This window comes from Patagioenas fasciata, chromosome 2 (assembly GCF_037038585.1).
Source record: "Patagioenas fasciata isolate bPatFas1 chromosome 2, bPatFas1.hap1, whole genome shotgun sequence".
Classification (NCBI taxonomy): Eukaryota; Metazoa; Chordata; class Aves; order Columbiformes; family Columbidae; genus Patagioenas; species Patagioenas fasciata.
In genome coordinates, this window is record NC_092521.1 from 37,278,012 (window position 1) to 37,290,027 (window position 12,016).

Genomic DNA, 12,016 nt, shown 5'->3' on the forward strand with positions numbered 1-12,016 from the left:
AGAAGAACATCAATACTTTTGGTGAGCGTGTTTGACGTAGCAGCTCCTGGATTCCTGACTCAGTGCTGTGCTTAGGAAGTCACCTCCTGATTTTATAGCATGGTGTTTTCTGAGGAAGCCTTTCCACCCTTACCCTTCCCTCTGCTTTGCACACACCCACTTAAAGCCATTTAACAGATTTTTAGCATTTCTCAGTGTTTGTTATGCCAGTAAAGCCAGTAAAGCATGACTTACTTTTCATAGGTTCTGAATATTTCCAGCTTTAAGATTTTAGTTTATTGTGCATTACATAAAATGTTTCAGACCCAAATTAAGTATTCCCTGTATGGCATTTCACACAGAGATTCCTGCAACCAAGCAACTCACGTCTAGCTAAAGCAAACCCCCAAGTCTTCCACTGGTGAAACAGCAAAGTGGGTTTCAGTCTCTCTGGCTCTGATCTCCCTCTCACTTTTCCTATTCTGTAATAGTTTGGCTGCATCCCAGCTCTATATATGTATGTTAGGTCCCTTTCTTTGGCCTGCTCTAAACCCCTGCATTTTAAGCCTGCACTTCCCCTGAAGTGCAATCATCCACACTGTCTTTTGGTGCAGAAACATTCACACTTCACAGCTCCAGCAGAGCCAGCTCACCTCCCACTGCACTCCCCCATGCTGGCCACAACACCCGCACTGCTCACGTGGCTGCTGGCGAGGGGAAACCAGCCAGATCTCCTGGGGTTCTCACCCTGCACCCCGTTTTCCTTTCTCTTCTCCTACTGTGAGAGCGGCTGAGCTCACCTTCCAAACTGGACACCTTTCTTATGATCTAGAATGGAACAGTTATGAAGTATTTCCTTAAGTATCTCTGGGTGTGAAATGGAATTATGGTGGGATCTCAGTATCCAAGTCTTTTAAAAGACTTAAGTCTTCTTAAATAATGTAAGACTGACTTAGTATTAAGCACCAAAATTTATGCACACACACACACATTAGAATGCAGCCCTCCTGATATGTATTTTAGATATATTTTAAACGTAACTATCACTGAGAGAAATGGACATCTGCTTCTTGGTGGTAATTGGGAGAATGGAATATTAAGCTCACTTTAAGCTTCCTCTTTGCAACTTGCCTCTGCAAATTTTGTGGCTTAAAAAAAACCCCCAACACATTTATTTTAAAATATTTGGATTTATGACTCTGGATGGGAATATCTAGAGGAGAGGACAATTTAAAAGGGGGGGTTGGGAGCATATTTTAACCTTTTTTATTGTTTTTGGGTTATTAAGGAAAATGTTCATCAAAAGTCTGTGATTTTAAAAGGAGTTTTGATTAAGACAACATTTTTGGAAGCTAAACTACTTTGAGCAGCAAATTTGGAAGGAGAGGTGAAATCAAAAATGTTCATCCTATTTTCTTTTTCGATGTTAAAATCTTTCTTACAGCATACTGGTGAGGCACTGATGTGTCCTAGTAGTCCAGTTTTAAGAAGCAGCTACCTTTAATAATTTAGAAAATACAAAAAGAATTTTGCTACATTGTAATGTGATGTATTTGACATAACTGCAGAAAATGCTGTGCTCCTACAATACACTAACAACATGGCATTTGAAGCAAGGAAAAAAGTATTTGGTAATTTTCAAAATATTGGTTTGGAATTGTAATGCACTCCCATTAGGAAACGTTGAGTTTTCCCCATGAAGCAGCCATTCTGAATTTCAACCTATTTTGAGTCTCCCATGATTTTGTCTCGTCTTTGATTTGTTCCCAAGCTACAGCTGCAGCCAGTGGGACCTGGCCAGGTACAGCCTGCATGTGGCTTTGCACCGTAACCGTGTCACTCAGACAAGTGACATTTCTGCTCATCCATCAGCAGTACCAACATCCACATGCCACTTTACCAGCAGACAAACCTACCCGTTAAATCCATATACAGAAATGAACAAATTGGAAAGAAACACCGTGAATGTTCATGCTGAATTGCAGCTGTAAAACCAGAAAATAATTTGACATGAAGGGAGCAGAGTGTACCTGGAAAAGCATCACTCTGTCTCTGGTAGAACTTTTTCTTACCTAAATCACGCTGGAATTCTGGCTCTTCTGCGACTCTGTTGTTTCTCAGATTTGAAATATACTGTGGAAGGTAAGGCAAGAAAGCAATTCTCAGACATTTATCTGGGAAAGAAGAAGAAGAACCAGCTGCAGGAGCTTGTTACAGCTTTAGACTTAAATAGTGGGTTGATACAAGAAAATAATCACTGGATCTCTCTGGAGGAGTAAAAGCCTTATGATGGGAGAAAGTCATGATGGGGCAAAGAGCAATTTTACCTTCATTTCTGTTTGGTTTTTGGGGTTTTTTTACGTATCTAAAGCACCTCTTCTTTGGTATCAGTGTGAGCAGCCAGGGTGGTCTCTCCAAACCCTGCTCACAGATCTCACTATACAATCTCTCTCACCATACTTTGCAGCAAGCTGCATTTGGAGTTGTCCTTTCCAACTGCTTCTGCAGAATTTCCTGCACTGAGGCTGAACACTGTGTGTGTACAATGGGAAAGTCAAAAAACAGATCGTTTTGGGTAATTAATTACACTAGAGCAGAGAAGAGCACAGAAATCGTGACCTGCCAGCCTAGGGTGGCTGGGAAGTCTTGGGCAGCTAGAACACCTACCGTTAAGTCCTCTGACCATCACTGACCCATATTAACATTGCTGAGAATTCCACAGTGCAGTCAAAAGTCCTTTTGGAGTGGATGGTGCTTGGGCAGTCCTAGGACACCTCCCTGGGACGTGGGCAGCTCATCCCGAGACTTGCATGCTGGGCCCAGCCAGAACGCACCCAGCAGTCACAGAACCAGAGCCATGGGGAGCCAGGGCTGGCAGGTGAACGTCCCCAGGGAGCCCGCACTTGGTTCTGCCACGTCACCCCACGGTGTCAGCCAGGCTGCTCACAGTGCAAGCTAAAGGATGTGTTCGAGAGCTGCTTGTCTGAGCCCCAGAGGCCGGCTGAGTGGATTTCGAAGGGGCTGCAGAAAGGTTTCGGTGGCACTCACTCGTGCTGCAGGCAGAGCTGGAAGCATCGGGGCTGACACATGGGCCGGGATGAGGCTGGCTCAGCAGGGCTGCTTGGAGGGGCTTCCACCAGCCACCCGGGAGCCGCAGACTCTGTTCTTCTGGGCACCAGGAGGTTGAAGGACGGGCCATGGCAGAGATGAAGCCCGTAATCACGGCCTTGTAAATACTGATAGAGTAGCATTTATCAAGTAACTCTGGGTGGTAGAAGGGAAGCACCTAGCCAGGCAGCCAGCCCCAGGCTAAGCTAAATGTTGAGGCACAGCGTGGGTTTCAGTAATTAAATTAACCTCCCTCAGAACAACCCCATGGCATCTCTCGCCGCTCAGCCCTCTCCGCCGTGGTGGAGGCAGCTCCGCGGGCTGCGGGTCCCGTCCCGAGGGCAGGAAGGGCCCCGGCGGAGTGTTGAGGACTGTTGGGGCCGGGCAGGGGCTGCTGCCCGCGGGCAGCTCCTGCTCGTCCCCTTTAGTGATGGTTGTGAAATACTCGAGCCGGAGCGTTTTGCTGGGACGGGCTCGGCCGCTTCGTGCCGCTCCGAGGGGCCGCGGCTGCGGCGGCCACTTAGCGGGCCGGGGCCGGGCAGCGGCGGGGGTGGGACCCCGCGGGAGGGACTCGGGCCCCGCCGGGGGGTCTGCAGGCAAGTGTCCGGCTGCCTGTGCGTGGCCACGGCCGCCCCCGCGGGCCCTCACCAGGTGCGTCCCGCCTGCCCCCAAATCGTCCCTTCCCGGGACTTCCAGTGACCGGTGAAGATTAAGTCCTTAATTTTCTTGGCTGCAAACCCGGTAACGAATCGCTCAGACTTTGTTATTCTACTGCTCCCGAGGCCTGATTTATTGTGTCTCCGTTATCGCACAATCGTTGAAAATGTTTTTCTGGGCTAATTCTATACTCGCGGTATTTATTTTGACTGTCCCTTCTCATTAATGTTACTTATTTTTAATCGCTCCCCGTTCACTTTTAAATTAAAATCACTCCTCTGCCCGCCCGGTCGTGCCTCATTCCCCTATGTTTCCACCCCGCGTTTGGACCCACCCGTGTGGGTCGGTCCCCACGGGAGACGCCCGGGCAGCCACGACCCGCTGTCCCTCTCCCGAGAGACGCTCCCCCAGCCCCGGGAACCTCCGCAGCTCAGAGCGGCGGCCACGGAGCGAGGAGAAAGGACCCGCTTCTAACAAACCATCTCCTCCACTCCCAGCCCAGCGATTGAATTACTCTCCTCCAGCAAAACCCGTCACTTTATCCTAAGAAAAACAGCGTGTATGGGGCGAGCGGCGGCGTGGCGGGTTCCCTGCGCCCGGGCCCCCGGTGCGGCGAAGACCGCACGGACCCGTAGGCGCCCCGCGGGCTCTGCCGGTGCCGCTCGGGGGGAGAGCGGGCGGGAACGTGAGGCGATGCTGCCCCCCGACAGCTCCGTGATTAATGACCCGCCCGTCCGGGAAGGGGCGGTCGCTGCCGTCCGGGCTGGCGGGGGGAGCCCGGCGGGCAGGTGCGACCCGGCCCCGCCGCACCCACCGGCCGCGCCAACTTATAAGCGGCGCCGCGGGGCCGGACGCGCCGGGACGGGACGGGCAGAGCCGCTGCGGGCTGGAACGGTGAGTTCATCCCTGGGCCGGGGACCACGAGGCCCATCTGGTCGCGGCGTTGGGTGGCCCCAGGGCGGCGGGGATCCGGGTTCACCTTCCGGGGCTGCGAGACGAGGCGCAGCAGCCGCGGTCGCGCATCCCTGTGCAGGCGGCGGGGTGAGCGCCGGTGCTGCCTTCACACACGCAAGTTCTCTTTCACTGTCTCAGCGAAAGTATTTTCGTCAGCGATTAGTGGAGTTACACAAAGGGTAAGGTCTTTTCAAAAACGAAGCAAAATAATCGAGATTCGCTTATTTTTTTTCACCCACGGAACGACTGAAAAGGCTGCTAACGAGTTTTTCAAAGTTCTCACCTATTTCTTTTCAGTTCGTGCGCTCTGCTCTGGCGTTTTCGATCTTTTCCGTGTCCGTGCGGGCAGGTCGCCTTCATCGGCGTTTCATTCACACGGAATACAAGACCAGAATAAGTGTTGCATTATTTTCTTTGGTAAACTAACTCGATTTCAAAGCTATTTTGTATTTGTAATGTCATTTAAAGACACGAATGCATCTGCCTGCATCAGAAATACCGCAATAGAAACGCTTTAGAAATAATAGAAATACTTTGACTGACTTTCACAGCTCCGTTTCCAGGTCTCTCCGTGTGCCGGGCAGCAAGTGGGTGTTTGCAAAAATTGTCGCCATGATCTTAAAAAACAAAACCAAACAAAACACTTAAGCAAACAAACAAAACCTCTTTCTTGAAAAACTTTGAAGGAGATGACACAAAAACTGGCTGTTTGCGCAGAGGCAGTTTATTTACTTTAATTTTCAGCAACACTTCGTTGAATTCAGAGGGAAATCTCTTATTTCCACAACTGAAATTTTGCCTTTTTTTTTTTTTTTACTCCGTAGGCTCAGTATTTAATCTGATGTAGATGTGAAGCTCCTAAAGGCGAAACTTCTACTTCAAGGTGCGCTCAAGGAAATGAGGTTTTGGGGTATGTGCATTTCTATGTACTGCATGCGACGCAAAGTCATTCTAGTCCTAAATTGTGTTACACACGAACACAGCAAAATCCAAACTGCGTGTAAAGCAGCTTCAGACCTGTGTTTCAGTAGATGAGCAAGTATTTATACTGACCAGTCTACCTGCGTCCTTGTGTAATTCGGGCTTTTGCAGTAATCTTCCTCGTGGGATTTTTATGTGATGTCAAATAAAAAATCCTGCTGGTAAATGCAAAATGGTAGAGGCTCTTCTGCCAGTTGTCATGATTGTCCTGACTCTGCAGTAGCAATAGGGATTATTTGTTGTCACACTAAAATGCATCCAGATCTGACTGTGCCTTAACACAGTGAGAAAATACCAAGAAAAAAAGCACATGGGACCCTTTTTTATTTTAACTTAAAGGAAATAGCCAATTTAAGGACTGTTTTTCAACCCTCACTCTCGACAGGCTTATGCAGACTTAATGTAAATTTTATATTGGTCATAAATATCACAATAAAAAAGAATAATGAGATTTTTTTCCTTTGCTTTACAGCTATAACACACACAGAGTATTTCACAAATAATTTCAGTCTAAACCATACTAATATTTAAGAGAACATTACCTGAGAAAACTCTTTGAGCCAGATTAACAGCAAATTAATCACAGTAAAGTACCCAAAATATGTCTTCTAAATACCATCAAATTAGAGCATAGCAAAAAGGATTGTTTAAAAATTTTTCCTCTTCACTGCCATAAATCTTTGACTTAGTTCATTGCCTTTTTCTTCCATTATCAGCCACAGTTACACAGGGGCTCCAGTGGAACTTCAGCATGTGATTGAAATGCTTTGCAAAATAAGGCCTAATTTTTGTAAATGTAGATCTTCAGTCCTTCACAAGCATCGATTTTATTTAAAATTCTTAAATTACATTGTATTTTAATGCAATTAAAAGTTGTGATGACTTGTCCTTGCCCTTGTTGTGCAGCTGGGCCATCACAGGAACAGCAGCTCCCGACCCAAAGCCGGGATCTGTCTGAGACGCCCACAGAGGCGGCCTGACTGGGGACAACAAGATCAGGTACTGTCCCGGCCGAGATGTACTGCGCTTCGGGGAGTATTGATGGAATTGCATTTGGCTGTGGAACTGAATAAATTAAAGGACCATGAGTTTTATTACAGGCAGAGCTGACTGACTGTCTTCTCTGGGAGGTGGGGAAAGACCTTGTGGTCATTGTTTTCAGCTTTGCTCAAAAGTTTTTGGCTGTTGCTCTCAAAGGGTTCTCTTACCCCTCCCTAACCCCCAGTGGCCAAAATTGAGTTTACAAGATGCTTCTTTCATTTGAAAATACAGAAACTACAGGATAAGCACAGAAATTCCTGAGTAGCGTTAGGGGCAGGAGGATGGAAGTCAGTTCCTGATCCCTTAAAATTGCAGACTAAGCTTCTGCCTTCAAAACCTCAGTACTGAGCTCTGGGGCTCCATTCGCCACTGCATCTGAAAATAATATTTTTGTTTCTGTAATCCATGGAGCAATGATCACTTCAAAGACCGTCAATAAAATGATGGCATGTAAACGGAAAATACATACACAATCCCACATCCCAAATTACACAAATAATAAGTTTTAAAAAATTGCATCTAAACTAGTTTTTGGTTGGTTGTCAGTGGAAACTGCTGTGGCAGTGCTGCTCAGTGTTGCCGGTTGGGTTTTCTCAGAAAAGATGTGTAGCCTCATCTAAGTGTTCCTGCTCCAGCAGGGGGATTGGACTAGATGATCTTTTGAGGTTCCTTCCAGTCTCTGACATTCTGTGATTCTGTGAGCTTTGGGCTACAAGTGATTCAAAGGAATTGCTCTGCGTAATACTGTCCCCCAAAAATTAAATCTTTTTGAAGAGCTTAACTTCTGTTTCCACACCTGTGTGTGAAATCAGATTAGTAAGCAGTGAGCAGAAAAGCAGCTCTCACAGCGGCATCCTGGCCTCTCCAGGCATGGGCAGCACTTGCACTTCTGATAATCTTTGTTTTTAGAATGCGTTGGGTTCGGCCCAACGCGGTGGCTGCTTTTAGAGGTGCTCTTGTTGGTTGCAGGGGAAGTCACCCATGGACTGTGAACACTTGGCCGAGAGCAGCCAGGAGATCTCCAGCCCGGGTGTGGAGCCTGATCCTCCGCTGCCTTCTGCTGCCGGCAGCAGCTCCTGCTCGCCCTCAGTGCCCGGGCCGCGGGCTGGGGCAGCCCCGGGCCGACCCGCTGCTGCCAACGCCGCCCGTGAGCGCAGCCGGGTCCAAACACTGCGCCATGCCTTCCTCCAGCTGCAGAAGACTCTGCCCTCGGTGCCGCCCGACACCAAGCTCTCCAAGCTGGATGTGCTTCTCCTGGCCACCACATACATCGCACACCTCACTCGCAGCCTTCAGGATGAGGAAGAGTTGCCGGGAGAGGGCTTGGGGACCCTCCGAGGGGATGGATACCTCCACCCTGTCAAGGTAGGGGAGCTGAGAAGTGGCTGCCACCTCCTCTCAGTGAATAAGTAAATAGGTGATACAGATACTTAGATGAAACTAGTGATTTCAAGCTTATTTACCTTGCCAGAGTTAAAACATGAAAAGACTGCCTAGACCGACCATTGCATCTGGGTGCCAGGGGCCTGACAGAAATGTCCTGGAGCTTTATCCCTGCAGCCTTGGGGACTTTGCACAAAAATATCAAATATAGTGTAGGTCCAAAGCTAGCGGGACTTGGTCCCTGGGAAGTGAAGGCAGAGGGCAGCACCAGAGGAGCACCAGCACCTCATCAGTCCCCCACCAAACCCATCAAAGGGCTGCAGGGATCTCAGAGGTGACGGGCTGTCCAACAGCGGTGACACCAGCCCCAGCAGGGCCTGCCTTGGCTCTCCTGCCGAGGCAGCCGAGGTATGAAAGGTGACATTAATTACTGGCCAGGTGTTAATTCCTTCTATGAAAGTGCTTTTCTGATGCATTTATTTTGTCTAGTTGGCACAGGCTGTTGTTGCTCTTCCCTTCATCAAAAATTCACAGGGACATGGAAGGGAAACTGCTCCTAGAGAGCACCTGGGGCTGGAAACCGGTTTCAGATGCATTGCCCAGTCTCTGACGGGAATCTTAAATACCACGGGGTATTTTCTTTGGCTCTGGTCACAGGGGCTGAGTTAGAGCACTGGAGTGTGTTTTTTTTTTTTTCTTTTTTTTTTTTTTTAAAGACTGCTGAATTCAGAATGATTTAATTAAGATTAATTTGTGAAGTAATTTCTAATTCATATAAAGTGACTAATTCACAGAGAGTTTCTTGTTCACAGTGTTGGTTGCTGTAAAAAGCGTGATGTGAACGTAGGCTTCTGAGACCATTTAAATGATTAGCAGGCTCATTAAGAAAGCAAAGCCTTTACATCAATTAGAAGATGGCTATAATTTAAGAAAACAAAATATTGTGATGTATTTCCAAATAAATTTGAAGTAGCTTCTGTTATTTCCTTTGGTCAGAGTGAAAGGACACAGGTCTCGTAAGGTACTTTTTATCAGCTGCCAACTATTACCAGTAGAAAAATACTTTTAAATAGTTATTACAGCAGTTAAATGATCCAGATGCACGTATTTCCCAGGCTACTGGAATACAGCAAGAGTTGATTCATCTAGCAATTATTTTTTATAATCTTATTTATGTGCCATTTACCTGTATTTAGTTTTGTAGTGATGCTACAAGTCTAACCAATCTTTCAAATATTCCTGGTAGTAAATTAGTGTTTTAGTTGGCACTAGAACAAAAGTGTCACAGACAACTCATAGTACGTGCTTCAAAAAAACCCCCAAAGTGTAGGATATGAGACAGCCAGTGCAGATAAGGACTTTAATGACACTCATATATCAAGCATAGTAAATAAAAATAGTGAGGAAAGTAAAATATCCACGCACAGCTGTCTGTACACTGAACAAAAAATATGGTAAGTGACTTCAAACTCAGATCTCTTATTGGTGACAAATCCAGAACACCGTGCTTGAATTACAAATACTGAATGAGAGCATATGGTCTTTCCAAGTGAGAATATGCTGCTGCTTTATGTCTTTAAACAGAAGAACTGAGATTTAACTGCAGTATTAAGCTCCTCTAGATTTTAGAGCTCTCTTTCATTACCCAGCCTGTTCCCAAAAGTGTCTTAACCCTGTATTACTTAGGAACAACATGCTGGCTGCATCTCAGGTATTTTTGCATCCGACATGTTTGACAAGTTGTCTTTTCAAACATCCGTCTTTCTAATAATGAACTGAGTGTGTCACACTGGAGCTGAACGCTTCCTCCCAGGAGAAGCTGCCGTCACCCTTACTTACCCAGTGCATAACTTGCTTGGGTTAAGGAACTGGAGCTATAACAGTGAATATTTAAAACCAATGTGACTGATTATTCCAATAATCAATTAATGGAAAGATGAGTTGTCTCATCTGAGGTGGTTGGAGCTGACAAAGAACAGGAGTTGTCAGTGCTGAGGACCAACAAGGAGCAGTTACACTAAATTCCCTCGAATGGAGCGTTTACCAGAGAAAATACCCAGTCTGGCATTCCCTTACCCAGCTTCTAATGATATTTTCCAAGAAATGACAAAACAGGAACTTTCTGGTGATAGCAACAGTTCCCTATATTCTCGTATTGTGACTCCACGGGCACTTAGAGCTGTGCCGAGAGCCATGTTCAGGCTGCAGCAATGCCAGGTGTCTCAGCGCTGTGCTTGTCTCTTCTCTTGCAGAAGTGGCCAATGCGTTCCAGGTTGTACATTGGAGCTACAGGACAGTTTTTGACTCACTCGGCACAAGGAGACAGCGCAAACCAAGGAGAAACATCGACAGCTTCGCAAATCTAATCTCCCTTCTCAATTATTAAAAAAAAAAAAAAGTTATTTATTACTCCGTATGTATATTTAAATTAAAAAATAATATCTACAGACAAACTGTAATTCCTGAAATACTGTTTGTAGAAGAGAAGGAGTTTATTCTTAAATGTAATTAATACCTCATTAAGTTAATGTGATGTATGGTTGGTTTCTGTCATTGAGGACGCTGTTGGGATCTGCCCTGGGGATAAGGAGAAGGGGACTGGGCGGGTGCCGCCAGGACAGTCACAGGACGTCACCGTGTCCCCGCACGACCCGCCGTGGGAGAGCGGGGAGAGGGAGCGGGTTGCGGATCCTCCTGCCCGTGACCTCACACGTGTGCTGTTGCTCCTGAGAACGCGGCTGTGTGTTCACCTCGAGTCAAAATGCGCTGAAATGGATGCTGGGTGCCACAGACACGACCTGCTCTGGGCATTACGTGTGGCTTGAATCTATCCGTGCGGTTGTGTTGCATGTTACGGGGTTGGAAGTGTGTTCAGTATTGAGTCATTTGTCTTGTCTTTTAGAGGGGTTCTTGCCTTCAAGCAAATGAGCCCAAAGATTTGGCTTGTTCATGGCACGTTTTCCACTTAAATATCTTCTATATTTAGGCAAGAAAAGCCGAAACTAAATGCACAAATACCATCTAATGTATCTTTTCTGTAAAACACCGTACTTCTCACATAGTGTCTTGTTGCTGAGGTAAACATTTTATTAAATATTATTCAGTGGACATTATATCTTTACTGATTTGCAAAATCTGTATCAGTTTCTTATTGTACAGGACCGATAGTTTCTAATAGTACGATTCTGCATTTATAGTAACATCTTTCTGAAGACATCTTCGTAATTTATATTTTTAAGTTGCATTTGGCAGAAAAGGAAAACACAAATACTAGCAAGGCAAACCTTTATAAAAAAAGAAATACTGCTCTCATTCTTGAGTCAAACTTGCAACGTCTTTCAGAGGCACTGAGCACATCACTGGCAGTTGAGTATCCAGTGTCACAGAAAATCGGGCCTCTTGTATATGAAAATATGTACCTATATGAAAATACGTACATATATGAAAATTAGCAGAGACATTAACAAAGAGTTGGAGAAACCACCCAGGACATGTGCGAGTTGTAAAGTGTGATAAAATCTCCAACCCAAATCCACCCCCTGCAGCATTCTGAGCTTTCAATAAGATTATTCTTTTAAAAGTTAAACATACTTTACATATTTTAAAATGTCATTTTCTTTTTAAACTCTTTAAGGCCTATATTTCTTATTTACAATTATAAGTGGTTTATTAAAAGATGAGCATAGGCAGAGCACCATTCAGTCACACAAGCTACTGTATTTTGTGATAAAATACAAAAGGAGAGTTTTGCACAGACAAGAATCTACTCTTGGATAGATAAGAGCCTTTTAAAGATCTGTAATCACTTTCCATAGTAGTAAAATGTGACTTAGCACAATCTCTTATTATTGGGATGGCTATTCGTATTTAGAGGTAGTAGTGAGGAGATGCAGAGGAGTCGTACAGGTGGTGA

The 12,016-nt window shown here is 45.8% G+C and overlaps 1 protein-coding gene across 2 annotated transcripts; it reads left to right on the top strand.

Moving 5' to 3' along the window:
* Positions 1-4,584: 4,584 nt before the first annotated feature.
* TCF24 (transcription factor 24) lies at positions 4,585-11,201 on the top strand. 2 transcript variants are annotated; one of them, XM_065832918.2, is made up of 5 exons: positions 4,585-4,638; positions 5,523-5,608; positions 6,586-6,678; positions 7,690-8,085; positions 10,356-11,201. In XM_065832918.2, exons 4-5 carry the CDS (start codon positions 7,702-7,704, stop codon positions 10,467-10,469), a joined length of 498 nt encoding a protein of 165 aa, XP_065688990.1. In that variant the 5' UTR covers positions 4,585-4,638; positions 5,523-5,608; positions 6,586-6,678; positions 7,690-7,701; the 3' UTR covers positions 10,470-11,201. The 2 variants fall into 2 exon arrangements, with proteins under 2 accessions (XP_065688990.1, XP_071661636.1); XM_071805535.1 differs by having other exon boundaries at positions 5,523-5,581.
* Positions 11,202-12,016: the final 815 nt, after the last annotated feature.